General features: G+C 37.6%; 3 protein-coding genes across 7 annotated transcripts; 1 reads left to right on the top strand and 2 right to left on the bottom strand.

The window, feature by feature from the left end:
* Window positions 1-299: 299 nt before the first annotated feature.
* On the bottom strand, window positions 300-4,136 carry LOC122146221 (CMRF35-like molecule 5). 5 transcript variants are annotated; one of them, XM_042764518.1, is made up of 7 exons: window positions 2,890-3,646; window positions 1,574-1,627; window positions 1,313-1,469; window positions 1,059-1,229; window positions 635-758; window positions 480-523; window positions 321-351 (listed from the first exon to the last, which is right to left on the bottom strand). In XM_042764518.1, the coding sequence occupies exons 1-6, from the start codon at window positions 2,917-2,919 to the stop codon at window positions 484-486; spliced, it is 576 nt and encodes a 191-aa protein (XP_042620452.1). In that variant the 5' UTR covers window positions 2,920-3,646; the 3' UTR covers window positions 321-351; window positions 480-483. The 5 variants fall into 5 exon arrangements, with proteins under 5 accessions (XP_042620432.1, XP_042620452.1, XP_042620449.1 ...); XM_042764515.1 differs by having other exon boundaries at window positions 1,313-1,459; XM_042764498.1 differs by having other exon boundaries at window positions 300-351; window positions 1,313-1,627; window positions 2,890-3,642.
* A 677-nt stretch (window positions 4,137-4,813) lies between these two features.
* Window positions 4,814-8,659, bottom strand: LOC122134520 (CMRF35-like molecule 5). Its single transcript, XM_042766299.1, has 7 exons — window positions 8,435-8,659; window positions 6,061-6,375; window positions 5,856-5,984; window positions 5,694-5,765; window positions 5,286-5,390; window positions 5,161-5,198; window positions 4,814-4,825 (listed from the first exon to the last, which is right to left on the bottom strand). The coding sequence occupies exons 1-7, from the start codon at window positions 8,475-8,477 to the stop codon at window positions 4,814-4,816; spliced, it is 714 nt and encodes a 237-aa protein (XP_042622233.1). The 5' UTR covers window positions 8,478-8,659.
* A 3,803-nt stretch (window positions 8,660-12,462) lies between these two features.
* Window positions 12,463-15,723, top strand: LOC109083217 (adhesion G protein-coupled receptor E3-like). The gene is made up of 10 exons (XM_042766201.1): window positions 12,463-12,485; window positions 12,625-12,770; window positions 13,405-13,521; window positions 13,673-13,854; window positions 13,951-14,115; window positions 14,471-14,677; window positions 14,755-14,987; window positions 15,172-15,238; window positions 15,319-15,410; window positions 15,507-15,723. The coding sequence occupies exons 1-10, from the start codon at window positions 12,463-12,465 to the stop codon at window positions 15,721-15,723; spliced, it is 1,449 nt and encodes a 482-aa protein (XP_042622135.1).
* Window positions 15,724-21,227: the final 5,504 nt, after the last annotated feature.

Below are 21,227 nucleotides of genomic sequence, written 5' to 3'. Positions count from 1 at the left end.
ACAGAATCAGACATAGTGCCCCTTGTGGTCATATGAGGAAGTACAAAATACCTGTCTCCTATGCATGTATTCAAACTTTTTTTTTTTTTCATATTTTTTTAATTTGAGCTTCTCGAATGCCTTTACTGGACATGTGATTTTGATCTTATAACCATCAGGTTTAAACTGGTTCTCTGAATTTCATTGCTTAACACTATGATCAGAGATTTCCATAAAGTTCATGTGAGTTCTCGTAGACTGCATATTCATATTCTTGGCTCTTCTGCACTTGTCTGGTCATAGTCATGTTGATAGGGTTTCATCTGTGTGCTTTTTGTTTTTAGGAGGATTATTCTCATATACACCGTCATCCTGTATCAAGAGAACACGTGCAATTGTAATATTTCAGCTGGGTCATTATGAAATAATATGAAGTTTGGTATTTTTTCGATCCTTTTCAAGGTCAGTGTGTGATGTACACAGTCTTTTGCATTACTCACCTGGTCATCTTTGCTTTGATTGGGCAGCGTGAAGCCTGTCAAGCCTTAATATTAATGCACAGAACAAGGAGAAACATAGTAATGGATTTATTTAATTTAAACTGGTTTTAAATTGTTGATATTAGACAGGGGTTGATTAATATATGTGCACATACTTTCTGATGTCTTGATTTTTTTTCCTGTACTGATGAACAGTGACCAGTCCAACTGCAAATATGATTACTGCTATGAGAAGACCACCGACAGCATATAGTATATATACTGTAGTGTTCACAGATGCTGAAGAAGAGAGGGAACGAGGATCTTGTATCATTAAACGAGTAGTTAGTTTGTCTAAATTGCCCTGAAAGTACAGTAAGTAAGATATTGCCATCATTTGCATTGTTCCCCATCCCAATTAAAGGTGCATTGACATGAGAAAGAAAAAATGGCATTACTTTTAAATAGTACTAAATATATAGTACGTATGTTTAAAATACACCTGTGAGTTGGGTGTCTTATGTCTGTAGTCCCTGTGTTTTGAGGTTACATTCCTTCAGGATGTATGAAAATGAAGTAATAAAATAAAAAGTGACCTACCTGTTATTGAGGGTGAGAGTGTGATGTCATCAGGGCTTGGATATCTGGTGGTTTTGCTTGCTGTGACAGATGGCGATTCTGAATGTCCTGCTGGTGTAATTGTGTGTGAATCCGTGGATGTTTGTATGTCTTTGTACGGTTGTGTGGATGTAGTTATGCTTTCGCTTGGATCTGTGTGTGGTATATAAATAATAAAAAACATTAACACTGGTGAAAAAAAGAGAGATGCTGCAAAGAATGTCTACCATCCTTACCTTTAGATACCGTCAGGATGACTTTCTGATATGTGTCTTTAACAGATCTGTCCACTCCACACCAGTAAATCCCAGAGTCTGACTCCTGTAGATCAGTGATGTTCACAGTGAAGGTTCCTTCTCCAGAGTCCTTCAGTGTGTATCTTCCTGTAGGTGACTGGTCAGATTTCACTAAAATATCTTTACTGTCTTTACATGGATCTCTGCAGAAATACTTTTTATTGGTTGAAGCCCAGCTGTAGGAACATATAATTGTGGCACCTTTTCCAAAATATCCATGTATATCAGTTCCATCTGTGGCTGAATCCCCAAATCCTTTTGAAATGAAGTGGAGGTATTATTATTTCACATTATTATTATTATTATATTATTATTATTATTATTATCATTATTATTTTAAAGGTTGCATCTAGACTCTCCCATACTTTGGGATTTAGGAGTCCACATGGAACATCTAAAATTAAATATATAATTTAAACCATGAACTAAAGTTTTTGAGTTTTCAAGATGGAGTAACAAGAAAACGCTATGTAAATGGAAGAAATATTTCTTTAGGTGACTAATCAAAACACAAAACATGTAACATAAATGCATCATTCATTCATTCATTATCAAATGCAGGTGAAGAAGTGTCATTAGTTTGAGTCTTTGTATAAATGGCCAGATTTTTTTTTTTTTCCACTGAAGCTCAGGATGCTCTTTGGAGCATCTAATATCATGCTGGAGAATGTAATCATAAGGTTATGTTCATGTTAGCTCCAGTGCTGTTGTCACTGCAAAAAGAGGTGTGATTTTGTCGCTCATTTAGTTTTCCTCTGCAGCGTCTTGCTGGCAGCCCCATCCACAGTGAAATCTAACCATTCATGCTTTACATAGCTATATATTAAACAGCAGATATGTTTTTTTTTATTTTTTATTATTGAATATGATTTATAGCATTATGCCTTGTGGCCAAGTTTGCAACAAGTAGATTTGCGCTCTAGTCTTTTGCACATTAGAAACCAGCTCCGACTATTCACAGATGCTTTGAGAGTCTAATGGCCACTTCCTCTGTTTCTCACACTTGTTGCATGTCTAGTTGTTACCTATGAACACAGAGATCAGTTTTGTGTTATAAAGTTCAGAATCTTTGCTGAAACACTGGTGACAGATCAGTATTTTAAGTCGGAGCATTCATATTGATATAATAAACAAAACATCTTTTACATGCACTTCTAAAGTTTGATTTCAGTCAAACTAAAGTCCTTTTTTTTTTTTTGGGACGTACAGACCAGTATAATGTGATTTGTCCAGCATCTACAGTTTTATGCCTAATCCAAGTTGTTTTGCAACAAGTATTTAAACCAAGAAATGTGCATGAAAACCTACTGGTTTGAGCACACTGTAGAACAAAAGTTAGTTATGAAAAAAACCTGACCTGCCAAAAAAATAAAAAATAAAAAATAAATAAAAAAAGGAAAAGGGGATTTAACTATTAATTAAACCTAGAAACTGTGCATGTAAATGTATTTGACTTTCATTCTACAGTGTGATCAGACCTGTAATTTGCACAAACAAATTCTAAAACAAAAACTGACCTGACAGAAAGATCCAGATCCAAAGCACATGGAAGGTCTTCATCTTCATCAATCCTCTTTTGAGTCTCCAGTCAGTTTAGTACTTTGAAGTTCGGCTAATTCTGTATTTGTTATCCCTCAAATACTGGCTGCTAAAAATGCAAACGTTATTTTAATACAAAGGAAGTCAGAGTTGTTAAACGCGAATGATGGTGTCAATCTAATCACCCCGTCTTTAATATACTGTAGATGACTTCCTCTTGTTTTAACACGTCATGTGTAGACATGCTAACCATTTCACACTGATCTGAGGTAAGTGTTGGGGCTTTCGTTAATGAATGGAATGAGTCTTTGGACATTAAGCAATCTGATCCTAAATCAGTGTGAAATGTTTTCTCAGTCTAACAGTGTGTACATACTACGTAAAAACCTTACTGCTAAAATAAGATACTCAGACATTCGACAGTCTGACAGTCAACAAATATATTTATTTACACAGTGAAAAAAAAAAAACACGTTCAGACATGAGGCCTCAACTACTTACACCAAACATGCAGTAAAAGTGAAACTTTTGGAAAATGCACATTGTCATAAGTTACTGTGTCTTCTGACCTTATAACAGTTCTTGGTCCACAACCTGGAGCATGTATGCTAATGGCTGCATATGTAAATGACTGTTGTATACGTGCTGTGGTTTGTGTGTGCATGAAATTGTAGTTGTGGTCTCCGTGATCTCCTTGTATTCACCAGCAGTCTGTTGAGTCAGTCATGATTTATTATAATATGAACAAAGAAACAAACTGACTTTGTATTTTATCTTTATTTTATGTTTAATCACAATTCAATTCACTATGTTACAGCATTTATGTCCATAAATAACGTGCTACACAAATAGTCCACTAGAGGACAGTATCTCTCTCTCTCTCGCTCTCTCTCAAGTTCAAGTTGCTTTATTGGCACGACATTTGTGAATATATATATATATATATATATATATATATATATATATATATATATATATATATATATATATATATATATATATATATATATAGAACAGGACCTTTATGTGCATGTTGGACTAGAGTTAGCCTTTGTAGTTGTGAACTTGTTTTGAGGTAATTTGCAAATACTATTTAAACCTGGAACTGTGCATGTAAGTGTACTGGTTTGATCACACTGTACAACAAAAGTCAAAGCATATATTAAAAACTGACCTGACAGAAAGATCCAGATCCACAGCATGTGGAAGTTTCTTCATTTTCATCAGTAATTTATCAGGCCCCAGTCCATTTAGAAACTTTGAAGTTCAGCTGATTCTATATGTGTTTATCACTCAAATACTGTTTGTTAAAAACGCAAGCCTTGTTTTAACAAGGAAGTCAAGAGTTGCTAATCGTGTACAACAGTGGCGTCAAACTAATCCCACCCATATATATATATTTTTTTTTGGTATTAACTTCCTCTTATTTTAGCACTTAATGTGTATGCTAACCATTTCACACTGATCTGAGATCGGTACTCATGTAAATAAGTACATTATAAGTAAAAACCTTACCGCTGTAATAAGACACGTAAACATTCAACAATCTGACAACCCAGAATGTATTTATTTACACAAGGACAAAACCCTATTCAGACATAACTTTTACTTACACCAAACAAACAGTCTACAATACTGATTGAAGCAAGTTAAAGAGTAGCTGTTCGATAAATGTCCACAACCTTTAGCATGTATCATCATGCATATGTTACTAAATCTGCTGCACCAGCACTGGGGTTTAGAGCTCATTTGGTGCAGCTGGGCTCTGGTTAGATTGAGAGGGTGGAGTATAGGGGAGGATCTTGGATCTGATTGGCTGCCAGACTTTTATTGACAGTAGAATAAATGGTGATGTTTGTGTGTGTTTCAGTCCGCTGGTGGGTCTCTGTGATCTCCTCATAATCACGCAGCAGTCTGTGGATTCAGTAAACAAAGATTATGAAATGAATAAAGAAACTAACTGCATTTGTATTACAAAAATTACAAGTATATTGGGACAATGAATTAATAAATTAACTTTTTGTTAACTATTTGTTTGCTTGAAGGCTTGATTCACAGTAGATTTCATCTTTATATTTTGGTGAAATTTGGAGTCCTCACATACTTTTTTTTATTACTGTATACTTTTCAAAGAATCAAATAAAACAAAAAAAAAAAAAAAAAAAAAAAAAAAAAAAAAAAAAAAAAACTACTGTAAATTCACATAATTTGAACAATATAATACGTAATAAGTATTCTGAGTTTCTTACTTCAGTGGTATGTGTGGTGCCTTGGATTTCAGCATCAACTTAAATTGGAAACAGGGAAATGCTTTATTAGATGTTTTGTAGGCTATATTGTAATAATAATAATAAAAAATACTATTTTCACTTACCCTTGGAACTGTGCAAATTTTTCTTTTGATTATTCCATATACAGAGAACCGCCCCAAATATAATGAAGATAACAGTCAGTCCGACAGCCGTGAACATCAGAGGACCTAAAACATACAGAGACGGGGAAACGTGACCGTCGGTCTGATGTTCTTCATAGTTGTTGAAACAGTCACACTAACACTGCAGTAATATCTCAATAGATATCTCCTTAGATGAAAAACAGAATGATAGCATCCTTTAAGAATGTGTGGTGTAGAAGAAATGTTCATGCAGACCTCACAGGTCTGTCATGATTTTGCCTGAGAGTATTTCTTTTTTTAAATGTTGTAGAATAGGCAAAGAGATTGCAGCTGGTGTTTGTTAATTTTGATTTGTGGCGTGCAGAGAAATAATCATAAACTGTAAACCTGAGGAGAGTGAAGTTTGTGCACCGTTCTCATTAAATGCTGGTGTGGGTGAATGAACAGGACCTTTAAATCCTTTAAATGTAAAAGAGGAAAAACATGATCCCATAATTTGTTTAGATACAAAGATAAATGCATGTAATATCCCGATAAGCTCAGTGTTACCTGTTGATGAAGATGAGGCTGTGATGTCACCAGATGCTGAAGATGTAGAGAATGAACTTTTTGCTGTGGAGGACTGAGAACCTGCTGCTGGTTTAGGAGTTGTGGGTCTGTTTGTGTTTGTGTCTGAGTCTATAATAGTAATTAACATGCAGATGAGTATTTTACACTTCCTAATTCTACACCAAATACTATGCATCATTCTTACCATTAGATACTGTCAGGTTGACTTTCTGATATGTGTCAAAACCATATCTGTCCACTCCACACCAGTAAATCCCAGAGTCTGACTCCTGTAGATCAGTGATGTTCACAGTGAAGGTTCCTTCTCCAGAGTCCTTCAGTGTGTATCTTCCTGTAGGTGACTGGTCAGATTTCACTAAAATATCTTTACTGTCTTTACATGGATCTCTGCAGAAATACTTTATATTGGTTGAAGCCCAGCTGTAGAAACATATAATTGTGACAGTTTCTCCACTGTGTTCATGTATCTTCATTTCATCTGCAGACAAAATCCCAATTCCTGCTGAATGAAATAAACAATATAATGTATATAATACAGAAGGGCCGTATCAGTTGCTTTAAGAATATATATTTAGATAAGTGTGTAATTATACATGACATAGCAGTTTGCTTGTGCTAATCTATAGGTGACCACACACCGCAGAGCATGCTGCGCCATGTCTAGGGACAACTCATGTATATCGCACGCCATATGCGTCACATTTAATTCAAGAAAGCAGTTCAAAACCGTTAATCTTATCACCAGACAGGCAAAAGTTCACCTCAAGAATGAACTCAGTAAAGATACTTATTGTTTTTCACAGCAACTGAAAGAACAATTACTGTTATTGAGGTAATATATGGTTTGTTTCGTGGATGAAAAAAAGAAAGAAAGATTTTGTGAAAAGTCACCACATTATCGCTTTTTATGTGTATTTCTGTATTGGGGGCAGCTGTGGCCTAATGGTTAGAGAGTCGGACTTGTAACCCGAAGGTCGCAGGTTTGAGTCTCCGTGCCGGCAGGAGTTGTAGGTGGGGGACTCTCTTCCATCCTCAATACCCATGGCTGAAGTGCCCTTGAGCAAGGCACTGAACCCCCAATTGCTCCCCGAGTGCTGGAGCAAATAGCTGCCCACTGCCCCAGGTGTGTGTTCACTTCTCACTGCTGTGTGTGTGCACTTGGATGGGTTAAATGCAGAGCAGCAATTACGAGTATGGGTTACCATACTTGGCAAATGTCACGACTTACTATACTTTATTTCAGCAAATTACACCCAACTGCTCCCTGGACACCGCAGCACATGGCTGCTCCGGGTGTGTGTTCACGGTGTTTGTGCACTCGGATGGGTTAAATGCAGAGCATAAATTCCAAATATGAGTCACCATACTTCACTTCACTTCACTTCACTTCACTTTACTTTACTTTACTTCTCTACAAAACTATAAGTGGACATAGTCTAGGCCTCATTACTTGACACACAAACCTCAAGAATGGCAGGAATCAACAAATGTAAAAAGAAACACTTTACATCACAACACAAATAATAATAATGACGAATCAACTAAAAAAAAGTTTAAATGCAGTCAGCAAACAGCAAAAAATTCCTGTAATTCTTGCTGCAATGGATGCTGGAAACTCTCAAAGCCTCAGCATTTCACCAATATGAAATTCTTTGTTCAGACAGTACTTGAACTTCAAGTGTTTGACCAGTTGGGCCAACATTTGGGATAATTCTGTTGTCCTGACCAGGCTTTTTATGTAGTTTCAAGAAAAACTCAAATGGCAACTCGTAAACTGCAAAATATGCATCCGGATTTTTTTTATTTTTAAAAATTTTTTTACTGTATGGCGTCAATGAGTTTGAAGTACGACAAAAAGCTGAAGATTGACAAAATGGAGCAAACTCTATAGCACCCTATATAAAGCATACAGACTTTATTCTTGCCCCAGAAAGACAAATGTTTTCCTGAAAGATGAACAATACACAATCTTCCAGCTAGGAAGTCATTTTGTACATCAACAATAATTTTAGATAAACATAATTTAATTTTATGGAAAACTATGTGAGTGCACCATGTTATACTCTAGTCTAGTCACTACCCCATATTACACACTTCCTCTTCCTGGACTTGAGAGAAATGGCACCATAAATTTGCTTAGTAATGCTGTATTGTGGCAAACTATGTATGACCTCTGTTTGTTGATGTCTCAGCAGCAAATATGTAATTCTCAGAAACATACACAATGATTCTGTTACACTGTGCAGAGACAGTTTGTCTTCTCAAATTTTGGCAACCGATTTTAGCAGTAGCTGTAAATCTAATTTAGGCTGCATCAACATGACTTTGGTTCCCTCTGTTTACATATTCAGAACTATCTGCTTCATCTCATGATGCATTTGGCACATGTACATGTCATGAGGAGGAAACTGGTTGTTTATTGACTTTACTTGAACACTGATGAGGCATAACAAAGACCATCAATCCAGTAACTGATCATTTTAATTAAAGGAATAATGCATCCTGAAGACAAGTTACTAAACATGACAAACAGCAGTGTAAATGCAGAGGGAACTCACCTGACAGACAAATCCAAGTCACAAAATTATAGAAGAGCTTCATGGTTAATGTGTAAACCTTGTTGTATTCCACTGCAGACCACTTTGCCTCAGTGCTTCCTAGTTCTAGTCACTACTTGCCTGGTGTGCAAAGCCTTTGTTACATTGAGGAACTCAAAGTTAAAAATGCTTTTTAAAATATTTACAACAAAACACCCATAAAGATACTTGCACAGCATCTACTTCCTTTAACGCAGACAAGCCTTTTCTCACACATCTGGGATCTGTGTATGTGCTTCCTGTGATAACTGCTTGCGAATGCGCTGTGACCTGAGCTGTCTGATTCTAGATCAGTTTGAAATAGTGAGATGTGCATTTATGTCACAGAGTCTGTAGACCACAGATGAGAGCATGCTTACAAAGAGTACAAATAACTTGTGATTTTTGCGTGCTTGCAAATTAATAAATAAAACATCTGCCTGCAAAGAGCATATTTCTCTGTAGACAGCCATTCTGAAATATCAGCACATTGGCTAAATGTTTTGCAAGTAACATTTAAATTGTTAAAATTTCATTTTTTTATAGTAGATGTTTTAGAGGTTCATAAAAGTGAGAAATGGACTTCTGCTTTTCCCTGTTTGTTTGCATTTGACAGCACAGCTCGCGTCACAAGGATCTGTGTTGTCATTTTTAGCAGCTCTAGCCATAAGTCACATGACATTTAGGTTCACGTGGTTGACTGGTTATGACATGAGCTGTGCGTCAATCTTAGAAACGTAAATTTGCATGTGTGTGGTCAAAGGCCTCAAGCATTTTAGATAAACTCAGTGACCACATAGATCTGAAAACAGTTCATGGTGATTGTCAGTTGTTGTGGCTCACAACAACTCTGTAGTTAGATCAGCATGAAAGTGAGACTTTTACTGGGTGGTTTTCCTGTCAAGCGCATCCACTACAGATCAGCAAATGCTTCTCAAATCATTCACAGCATATCATGGCCTGCCAGTACAACAGTGAAACTCACAGGCCCGGACATAACATTTTTGTGATCAGGTCACAATCAAATAGTCCTTTACCACATTAAAAACCCAAGATGAATTGTAGAACAGCATTCAGAGGAGGTCAATCAGTCTTTCTCTTCTTGCGCAGGCCAGGAAACAGTCTAAGCCAAGAGAAATGAATACGCTCAAAACAGTAAATCTATTTTTTTTAATTACCAGCTCTTGCTTTCCTTTTATTTAATTGAGTGAGAAGTGTTACTCTAGTTGCATTTTCCAACTTGCTTTAAAACAACACAAGCCTTTATTGGTATGTAAATGATTCTCGACATGTTCCTGAAATTATTTAAATCATGTTTGGTAGAAGCACAGTTGTAAAAAGACACTGTTTTGTTTTGCGAAGTTTGTTTTCCTAGAGGACAAAATGCAAATGCATCTTCCTAGGAGTTTGTAGACGTGTTAAGCTCGTTAAACAGCAGTTAATTTGATACAGCAGTGGACGGAGGATGGTAGACACTGGTTTCTTTTTTAGAGAATCGTCAATGCAAAGTAAAATGAACATCATCCTTCATTTGACAGGTAAGTTATCTCTCCTGCCTCATGTTACTATACTAATCCATAAATGTTTATGTAAGAATATCTGAATATCTTGTGAGAACATGCAAAATGAGCACAACTCGTTTGTGCTGATAGCCTTGTAGCGCTTTGAGCGAATCGAAATGGGAGTCCGCCGGTTGTGGTCCGAACAAAAACACCATTTTTATTTATTATTTTATTTATTTATTTTACATGAGAAAAATGGTTAGTTCTTGTAGAAATTAATTTGCAGGTGTAACAAAACAACTTATGAAACAGTCTTGTGCACTTTAGCAAGCTTTTTTTGTTCTCTATGAAATGTAAAAAAATTCATTTTATTTGTGAAATATTGTAAAAAAAAAAACTGTTAATAGGTTATCAGTAAGTTCCTGTACTATATACAGGGAGAAACTGTATACGATCTAACCAGACATTTCATGTAATTTTTACAGTAAAATACTGTTTTTTTACAGCATATAGTAATTCTCTAATGATCAAAGATATACTGTGATGTAGAGGTGATTATACAGTGATGGATTTATCTCTAGCGCTGCTGCTGCTGATTATCATAAGTAATGTAGCCATCGACAAATCCCAAGGACACCGGTACTGTTCTCCTCTGGCGAACGCAAGCTACTGCACAAATTCCTCCAGTCACGTGGACTGTCGTGAACACTCTTGCAAGGCCTATTCCTGCATCCCTCCAGAGTCCCGGATGCTCCTGCATGATCGCATCTTACAACTGCAGCAGCAGCTGCAACTATGAAGCTCCTCCAAATTTCTGTAGTTGCACTGCAGATACTTGCCTCTGCCTGAATGGTGTGTACAGTACAGTCCTCAAATGCTGCCCTTGTGTGTCATATGGCGTTTTTATTCATGATTTATCCCAATTCTTTCCTTCCAGATATGATGAATACTTTAAACAGCACAAGTGGGAATGTGGGAATGAGTTTCTACAAGATGATTGTTTCTCTATAAATGTTATAAAATCATTATTAAAAAGTAATGATTTCTCTTTCAACCTGGTTATATTTATTTATTTTTTCCTCTGGTGCAGCTCACTGCAGAAGACATTGTGAATTTTGTTGACCGGATCACAAATATGGCAGGTCTGATGTCTACGGAAGTAAGTACTATTTCCTGCCCTTGACCAATATAAGGGGTAGTTCTTAAAAAATTCAAATTGAAAAGTTCATAAATCAGGGAAGGAGGCGGCGGGAACCAGCGAACATTTAATGTGAATTTAATCATATGAAATAAACACCTTCTTGCATAAAACATAATCAAACAAAAACATACTGTAAATAGTCCAGACCTGGTCCTCTCTCCTCTTGCGCTGTTGTCATTCCTCTCCATTTATCCTTCCGGAGGTGGGACTGTAGACCGGTGAGGTGAGCAGGTGATGCTCAATATCACTCGCGTCGCCGGCCTCGCTCTGTTCCCACGCTCTCGGCCCCGCCCCACTCGTCACAAACACCAGTGATGCAGTTGAAACAAACCATACTTAAAAAATCTGCAACATGGTGGAAAATCCCTTATGCACATTTACTACTTTTTTCCAAAACACAAGGTTTTAAACATTAATGTAACCAGTGATAAATAAGTAAATAATAAAAAAGTAAATCTTCCTAAAATAATAGGTATTTAACGATTCACTCAACTCACGATTCGATTCGAGTCATGATTTTGTTTTCACGATTCGATTGGATTCACAATTTATTTATTTTTTTAACAATGACATTTAAGACAAATTATGAATAAAATGTGTCCTTTTATTATTGATTGGACAAAATTCTGTACATTTCTTTGTGAAATTAAAATATAACTATAATACTATGCTAATATAGCACTTGCATATTATTGCTCTTTTGTTGGTTTTGATTGCTTCTGTTGTGCTCATCTGTAAGTCGCTTTGAATAAAAGCATCTGCTAAATGACAATGTAAAATAAATTGCATTTTAATTATGATCCAAACAAATATGTTGCATACATGCTACATGAGCTGTTTTTTTATTATTATTTTAAATTAGATAGTATAATTTCGAAATTTTGAAGCAAAAACAGAATGGTTTGACGCAGATTCACTCTCTGCCAGCAGGTGGTACTTAAAGCCTTTGCTTGGTTTCTGCTGTAAACCAAGCAGCGCTCCACTTTGCTGAATTTATACAGAGGCAAGATGAAAAGAAAAAAATACCATATAAACTTTTCTAAAGACAGTAAGTTCCCCTCAGACAAGCATTCATATAAACTCCTACCCCTAAATGAATCGTGATTTTGACCATATTGGAATTGATTTTCAACCGACTCGCAATTAATCGTTACAATCCCTATAAAATATTCTTATTATTTATTTAATTATAAATAAATAAGAGGCTTTTCAGGCATGCAATATTTTCAGGTAATTATTATTATTATTAATATTTATTTATAAATATGCCTTTTACAGGGACTTTCTTTAGTATTTGAAACTTTTCCATGATTATAAAGTCAAGGGACAGGTTTGTCATTGTATTTTGAGAATGTACCTTATTACTGTTTTGTCATAGAAATCATTTGCATTCTACAGCATCTCTCTCTTTTGGTATTTGATTAGGTGGCAGAAAACTTTTTGAAGATTGTTGATGCCACCAGGTAAAGGTTTCAGAGTTGGTCAGTGCTGAAGATAAAAGTAAAATTGGTGTCATATGGAAACACTTATCTGAAGGTCTCTGAGAGACTGGTTTCTGCACTGGTGACTCCAACAGAAACTCACAACTGGCTGAATATTAGTCTCAGCAATACAGGTAAGACGCCCTGTTTGTATTTGTGTTTTTGACATGTTCTGGGATCAGTCACACTGTGTGAGTCATAGTCAAATAAGTTCTTTTGAAGAATTTTTTTTAATGTTTTTCTTTAAAGCGATTGTCCAAAAGGGGATTTTGCTGGGATGCTGTAGAACACTATTTTGGGCTCCCTAAGCAAACATTTTATCGAACAGATTGTTCTAGTATTAGGGACTGGAATGGAAAGGTTGAATGGATTTTGAAGGTTTTTCAGGGAGGCATTGATGCCAATAAGGAACTCTTTTTATTTTTTTAATGTTCTGTGTGAAATAGGGCTGGGCGATACATCACATGTTAGCAGGATCTTTACTGATGATATAAAACTTTGGAATATTGTGTATATTGACCTTGTAAACGCAGTCTTAAATGAGTGTAAAGAAAACATGTATTCAGTTTATAGTTTATGCATATACAATTCATAGTTTATGTGAAGATTGTTTTTAAGTTCACTTAAATTAAAAGGGTATATTTTTCTCAAAACCCATCAAACCCAACAAATATACAGTAATAGTGATTCCAATGACTGGGATTTCATAAAAAAAGTGAAATATTGTAAATAATTTACTGTAGCATATTTTTGTTTGGGCTTATTCAGAGGGTAAAGTCTTCATGGTTGGACCTCAGGTCACCTTAGAGAACATCCCTCGACTCGACACGACAAATTCTTCTGTGGACATTGATCTCATTGGGATCGCCAAGAACAACAATGAAAGTATGTCAAATGTTATAGTGTGATTAAAATAATAATAATAATATAATAAATAACACAATTACAACATAATATAACCACTAAACCACATTTACTTATTTTCTGCATTGTTGTTGTTTTAACATAGTATTGCATTTCTGTTTCTATCTCACAGGATCAGCTGCTGTGGCTTTCATGAGCTACAACACGATGGAGAATCTACTGAAGCCAGACTTCTTCAACGCATCCAATGACATGATTAAAACCATGATGTCCACTGTGATCTCAGCTACTCTTCCCAAAACCACCAACACTAAACTAACTAAACCAGTCAACTTCACCCTCAAACACATCAGAGTGAGAGACTGAAATGTGTTTTTGTTTAATCAGAGCACTGATGAACATCCGAAAACATCTAATATTCACTGTTCTGATATTTTCTTCTTTTTGCAGGAGTTTGATCCCAGCGGTTCTCTGTCCTGTGTGTACTGGAATATCAGCGAGTGGATTGTAGATGGTTGTTCTGTTTTAAAGACCAACAGCAGCTACACTGTGTGTTCCTGTGATCATCTGTCCACATTCGCTATCATCATGCAAACCAGCCGCCGTGAGTCAGAGGTACAGAACATTTGAAAGTGAAAAGTGACGTGACATAATGCTCTGCATTAACCCATCCAAAGTGCACACACACACCTGGAGCAGTGGGCAGCCATTTTTGCTGCGGCGCCCGGTGTGCAGTGGGGGTTCGGTGCCTTGCTCAAGGGCACCTGAGTCGTGGTATTGAGGGTGGAGAGAGCGCTGTACATTCACTCCCCCCACCTACAATTCCTTCTGGCCCGAGACTCGAACCCGCAACCTTTTTGGTTGACGAGTCAGACTCTCTAACCATTAGGCCACAACTTTCCCCTATTTCTAGTGAACACTGAAGAGCAGCACAGATTTGGCACTCATGTTCTCTCACATGTTTTCTCAGAGCGACTCACTGATGGAGCTGTTGAATTTGGTGTGTGTGATCGTGGGGCTGGTGTTCTTCAGTTTGGCCCTGTTGACCTTTGCCCTTTGTCAGTGGAGTCCTGGAGTGAATAATGTGGCTCGAATCAACATCTGCATCAGTCTTCTGTTGGCTCACCTTCTGTTTCTGCTCACACAGCGGTTCCTGAGCCTCATAAGGCCTCTGCAGGTGAGAATGATGAAGGAGCTCTACAGCTCAGCACAGTCTCTCTGAGAATCATCATAACTGTCTCTCATGGTATACAGGTGTTGTGTGCCGTGATCTCAGGACTTCTACACTTCCTCTTTCTCTCCGGCTTTGTGTGGATGTTCATTGAAGCTGTGCTGCTCTTCATCTGTGTGAAGAACCTATCACAGATAAGCTCCAAAAAGAGGGAGGTGCTTAGCAGTGGATTCCTGTGTGTGATTGGATATCTGGTTGCTCTGGTTGTGGTGTGTGTGTCTGTCGGTCTGGTTCCTGAAGGCTACGGCAGCGAAGAGTGAGTTGTTGTTTTTAAGGTTTTTAAGTAAAGTGCTCAGAACTGTTTTCTGCTGTCTGATGAAACACATTTTTTGACACGGGCTATATTAAAGGCACGCTAAATGCAAATCTGATTTCAACAGTCAACATATGAAATAGCATTATTTGCTTAATTCAGTTATTATTTGTTTTCCTTTAAGCAGTTGCTGGCTTAAACAGGATAAAGGTTTTATCTGGAGTTTTCTGGGTCCTGTTTGTGTCATACTAGCAGTAAGTTCTAAATATTACAATTTTTCACATGGGTTGTTGAATGCAAAATAAATAAATAATAATTTCTTATTTTTCTGCAGTTAAACACAATTCTCTTCATCAAGATTGTCATCACTCTGAACTCAACTCTCAAAAAACTGAATGCTGAAGTTTTCACAGATGAAACAACCAAGTAACAAAACATTATGATTTAAATGCTTCATAAAATAACAGAGTCAGTGAAGACACATTAACTCTCTTTCTCTTTTTTTTTTTTTTTTTTCTGCAGGATCATGGTGTTTAAAACACTGGCTCACTGTGTAGTCCTTGGTTGCTCCTGGATTCTGGGTTTCTTCACTAATGGTAGTAAGGTGCTGGAGATCCTCTTCCTGATCTTGAACTCCCAGCAGGGAACCTTCATCTTCCTGATCTACTGTATCTTCAAAAATAATTTCAGACAATCCAACCATCTCTACTCTATGAATAAACCAATAAACCTCCAGTGACAGTGGCAGTACAGTAGTTTCTTACCTGTTTATTATAAACAAACTCATTCTGGTTCATGAGTTTAGAGGTTAAATTGATCTCATGAAGTCACTCGGCTCCTCTCGTCTCGTTCTCGTTCAGGTCAGGCAGCAGTACAGGAACTTCTTCAGATGTCTTTGCTGTGGACGCAAACAACACTGAGGACTACAGCATCAGGTTCATATACTGCTCAAGTGCCATTATTATGCATGTGATGTCATTCTTACAGTAAAGTTTACAGTTTAGTAATTGGGGTTTTGACCAGGTCAGGACTCCTTCTGTAAGTCCTTAAACATTTTTAAGGATGTATAAATCTTAATGAATTACTCCAGATCACTTGTAGATCTACACCAGTTTCAAATGTCATATTTTTGGGTCATTCTTACAGTAAAATACAGAATAAAGGTTTAAGATGTTAACTAGTTTCACCTCCTTTCTGTAAATGGTATGGTAAAAAAAATGTTACAAGACTTTTGATATTACAGTTGTAAATACTAATGAAGAACAAAAAACAACTTTTTTAAAAAGACACAAGATTTTCTTGGTGGTGGGAGAAAAGCAGATTTTTACAGAATCCACATAATGTTCTGGTCAATGCTGGCAAATTCAAATACCCTCCTGAAAACTATTTCATGTGTGCATGGTGAAGGGAAATAACATGACTTTACACTTTACAGTTTAAGTAAAATTTTAATATATTTTAAAATGAGGCTTGTGTCAAATAGTTAACATGTTTATTAATCTTGCACACTTATTTTTGTTTGTGGTTAGAATGTAATTTTTTTTTTTTTATTAGCCTACTTTTGTATATATATAAACTATGTAAAGGAACAGCTGATCAAAAAAAAAAAGCTATTGACAAGAAATGGTCCAATTGCATTGTTTGCATTGTTTCCTGGTATAGCAGAAAGCTCTGGTAATAAAAGTAATACATCGATTGAAAGTGTAAAGAGTATTTGTGAACATCCATAATAACAAAATGTTACAAAGCTCTTATGTAAAAATAATAAAAACAAAACAGGATGTGCATTTTGCTATCTCAATCTCCGTGAACATGTCCCTACCAATATCCAACAACTACTAAATTGTCCCTAGATATAATTGTGATCAGCAATTAAATATATGTTTTTGCAATTTTGGACGCATCTGAAGTATGTCATACCATTGATATTACCTAAGAAGTTAAAGTAGCCTAAATTCGTTACAAAAAAAACTGTGTGCTTTCAAGGACACACATTAAATACATGGGCAGAGTAAGAACATTCCAGTTACTTGTGTTACCTCTGCTCCTATGCTATGGGAAACTCCTGTTTACTCTTACTGAATCCTGATTTGGTCATGTTTGCCCCCCCGAGTGTAGCTGCACAAACCAATGGCACTCCAGCTCACCAGAAGGGGAGGAGCCGACTGCTATATAAATCAGCTCAGCACCATTTCATCAGAATCTTTCGACTGAAGCTACAGTCATCAATTTGCATGCAGCCTTATAGCATGGCAACTTATGCAATGCTCGTTCCCTTATCTCAGGAAACTGAGTTTATGCAAGTAACTGGAGTGTTCCCTATCAAATGGCTTCTCCGGTTGCATCCAATAGTGCCGTGATATAAGCAGTTGCAGAACAAAGCCACTCTGCAAGATCAGCCTGTAAGCACTTGACTTAGGGATCCTGTAAGCCTAAGCATGTAGTGAGACCCGAGCCACAAGGCTGAAGACTACATAACATGGCCTTTTCCCACTTGCAAAGGGGATAAGGCAGAATTAAGCAGACAAAATCCATTCCTGCATGGCAGGGACATTCAATTTATAAAATCTAGTAAAGGTAGACGGTGTTGACCAGCCGGTGCCCCGCACAAATCTCACCATTGAAAATCCTGCTAGACCATGACCAGGAGGAGGCCATCTCTTGAATGGAGTGGGCCATTATCCCTAGATGAGCACTGCAAGCCTGTTGAGGTGTAAGCCAAGGCTATAGCATCTACTATCCAGTGAGACTGGCAGCCCTTTAGAGCAGCCTCCGAATCAAACAAAGAGCTGCTCTGAGTGTCTGAAGAGGCCAGAGTGCTCTACATGTATTCTCAGAGCCCAAACTGGACACAGTGGATTGGGACCCTACTCTCCATCTGCAGCAGGGAGTGCTAGAAGGGTGTAACAAAGTTAGTAGCTTCGGGAAGGAGGAGCTGGGAACGATATGGGCCACAAGTCTGCCGACTGAAGCGACTCAAAGATAGGGCCCCATAGGGCTCTGAGAACTATAGACAAGTTCCAAGTCGCCACAGTGTGAGGACGAGGTGGGTTCAATCTCCAAGCTCCTCTCAGTAACTTAATGACTAGGTTGTTTCTGTCGACTGATTGGCCAGACATGAGAGAATGATTCGCTGCAATGTTTGTCACATAGACTATGAGTGTGGATGGGGTTGTGACCCTTATCCAACAGCTTTTGTTGAAAGGTTAGTCAAATCAAGTCAAGTCAAGTCTGCTTTATTGTCAATTCTTCCACATGTACAGTACATACATACAGAGAATTGAAATTGCGTTACTCTCAGACCCTTGGTGCAAACAGATAACACTAACAGTAGAACCATTAAATACAGATAATAAAATATAAAGTACACCTATACAAAATATAACAAATAGGTCATGTAAAAAAAGAAAGATAAGTAAAGCAGCACAAGGCACATGGTAGATAGAGTGCAAACCAGTAAAGTAAACAGTGCAGATATAATGATTGTAGTGCAAAAGAGCTTATTCAGTCTGATTAAAGTGTAAAAAATCACAGAGAGCAGTTCTTTATTTAAACTGACAGAAGAAGTGGTTGAATGAGTTCAGTTAACTGCTGAATGAGTTAGAGAGCCGACCAATGCTATACAAAGTGTCTGGTGCATGTCCCAGTGTGTTAGTGGGAGCTGGGGGCGGGGGTCGGGACTGAGGTTCAGAGTTCAGTGGTGCATGGGGAAGAAGAGGGTAGGGGGGGGCAAGGTCGGGAGGGAGTTAAGCTTCCTGACAGCCTGATGAATGAAGTTGGTCCTGGCCTGGAGACTCCGCAGTCTCCTCCCTGATGGCAGCAGACTGAAGAAGCTGTGTGATGGGTGAGTGGGATCACCTGCAATGTAGAGGGTTTTCTGGTGTGAGACGGGTTTCCATACATCTCCTGGAGGAAGGGGAGGAGAGACACCAACGATCTCCTCAGCTGCTCTCACTATGCGTTCAAGGGTCTTCTTCTATCTTCCGGCAGAATGTGTTGCAGGTTGCCATACCACACAGTGATGCTGCCTCTGTAGAAAGTTGCACATGATGGGGGCCGGGGCTCTGGCTCTTCTCAGTTTGAAGAAATGAATAGGATCATGTTGCTTTGTCATTCTATGTCACTTGAAGTGTGAATAGGGGCTGAATGCTTTCCACGGCGGCAAACAGGTTGGCTGAGCTTCTTTCTCTATTATGGCTTCTTGATTGCAGAGTCAGCAAAGAGATGATCTTTTCACTGAAGGAGAAAAAATCTGATGAAATTTGCACTCTGAGCCTTATTATAGCAGTCAGCTCTACTGATTCAGTGTTCTCTCGGCTCCGTTCAATAGGGAACATAATTTGTCACACTCCAGACAAGAGCGCGCAGCGCCACATTGCACCCAGTTCAAGACAGCAGTTCAAGACAGCAGTCCAAAACAGTTCGTATAAAAGTTCACTTAAGGATATAAACAAAGTTGCGTTGAGTTTGAAACAGAGCAAACGGAAAGAGAAAGTGTGATCTACGGCTATTATAAAGCATACAGACAGACAAACATGCTTAAAGATACTAATTTACAATTGTCCAGCCTAAGATTAAGTCATTATATAGGCCTACACATTTAAAAATAATTTGGGACAAATATAATCTGATTTTTATGGAAAATTTTTCTGGCGGTCTGTGGTGCTGCAGGATTTTGAACAGCATCCTGAGTCGCTGTGGACAGTCTTTATCATTAACATTATGTTGTTAAACTGAATGTGTGAAGCGAACTGTTACTTAAATAAGAGCATGAGAGTTGTCATCATCTATTTAGGATAGATTGCATGTATTCTAAATATAAAGTTGGTTCTGTCAATGTTTTTTCTGTTCTATTTTTGTATTAAATCAGAATGATGATTGATTTCATGCTTCTTGTTGTCTTAATAAACAATGTGATTTCTGTGGTGAACGTTTTTTTTTTTTTTTTCGTTCGCAATTTCGCATTCCAAAAAAAATAAAAAAAAAACCTCCATATCCATCTTATTTTTAAGATTAATCTAAAGTAAGCCATTTTCTGTGAAAGACTTCCTGTTCATTACGCCACTGTAGGGACAATAGCGAGAAGAATACCAAAGTGCGGTATATGGTAAAACTGTAAGCACTACAAACCACTGTGTTCATAATTAAATAATGCATTAAAATAATATGGTAAGAGAGACAAGTTGGCAATATCAAGCAGCAAAATGAGCTGTTTTGTATAGCTAAAAATAGCTGGAAGCAGATGAGACCAGAAGCCTTGCAACATAACAATGTACAAATGTCCACGCCTGTTAGGGGAAAAATAAGGGTGATAAATAGACTGACTTTAATTTAGTTTGAAAAATTAAACATTTAAATCAAGCCCATCTTCTGCATACATCTGTAAGAAGGTAATGTTTTGATTATCAAGTGACTGGTTGTGTCAAACTAAAAAAAACCTAATGCTCAATTAAAAGGAGCTGCAATATGGGTTAAAACTGACAAACACTGCTTGAGAAATTACACACGCAATTGTATTGCAGACAACATTTTGGTAGAACCCCTGCATATCTCGGACCATTTCTTCATTACATTTAAACTACATTTTTTGCTACCTGTCTACCACCAAGCCCTATACCGGTTAATTCTTGCCTTTCCCCTCCCATCTTTCCTCTGTAGTATCCTCCCCTCGTCCCTCACCTACCCATTTCTCATCTTTAGATGTGAATGCAGCAACTGACACTTTATGCTAGAACCTCTTTGTCTAGATGATATTTGTCCTCTCTCCTCCAGGCCAGCATTAGGGCTGCCTCTTCTAACCCCTGGTTATCTGATTTCTTCGTTGAGCATCAGACGCAAACTCAAGGCAGCAGAGAGAAAATGGCAAAAACTAAAAACATCCATCAGACCCTAGTCTGGTATCAGTCTTTGCTTTCATCATTCTCTGCTGAAGTCCATACTGACAAATCTTATATTGCCACAACAAGTTCAACAGCACTCCAGACACACATAATCTCTTCAAAACAGTAAATTCTCTCATCTGTCCCCCTCCACCCCCTCCCACCACTTCTATAACAGCTGATGATTTCGCCACATTCTTCAGAGACAAAACTAGAACACTCCCAGTAGTCAATTCTCAGCCCCCACACACACAGGACCTTAAAACCAACCACACCCACTGCTTAAACTCCACTCTTCTACTTCCATCCCCTCACCTTCTCCAAGCAGCCTCTCCTACACTCTTAGCATCACTCACACACATCA

This window comes from Cyprinus carpio, chromosome A1 (assembly GCF_018340385.1).
Source record: "Cyprinus carpio isolate SPL01 chromosome A1, ASM1834038v1, whole genome shotgun sequence".
NCBI lineage: Eukaryota > Metazoa > Chordata > Actinopteri > Cypriniformes > Cyprinidae > Cyprinus > Cyprinus carpio.
Note: the sequence above shows the minus strand (reverse complement) of the source record. Positions and strands in the feature narration are given on the sequence as shown.

Excerpts from the sequence above, each read along its gene's own strand:
- LOC109083217 (XM_042766201.1), top strand. The coding sequence starts at position 12,463 with ATGATTATAAAGTCAAGGGACAG. Across the intron at positions 13,855-13,950 it reads TCACCCTCAAACACATCAGA|GAGTTTGATCCCAGCGGTTC; the intron begins GTGAGAGACTGA and ends TTCTTTTTGCAG. Across the intron at positions 15,239-15,318 it reads CTGTTTGTGTCATACTAGCA|TTAAACACAATTCTCTTCAT; the intron begins GTAAGTTCTAAA and ends ATTTTTCTGCAG.
- LOC122134520 (XM_042766299.1), bottom strand. The coding sequence starts at position 8,477 with ATGAAGCTCTTCTATAATTTTGTGACTTGGATTTGTCTGTCAG. Across the intron at positions 5,985-6,060 it reads CAACCTGACAGTATCTAATG|ACTCAGACACAAACACAAAC; the intron begins GTAAGAATGATG and ends TTACTATTATAG. Across the intron at positions 5,199-5,285 it reads AAATTTGCACAGTTCCAAGG|TTGATGCTGAAATCCAAGGC; the intron begins GTAAGTGAAAAT and ends TTCCAATTTAAG.
- LOC122146221 (XM_042764498.1), bottom strand. The coding sequence starts at position 2,938 with ATGAAGATGAAGACCTTCCATGTGCTTTGGATCTGGATCTTTCTGTCA. Across the intron at positions 1,628-2,889 it reads GATCTGGATCTTTCTGTCAG|GATTTGGGGATTCAGCCACA; the intron begins GTCAGTTTTTGT and ends TCATTTCAAAAG. Across the intron at positions 1,230-1,312 it reads CATCCTGACGGTATCTAAAG|ATCCAAGCGAAAGCATAACT; the intron begins GTAAGGATGGTA and ends TACCACACACAG.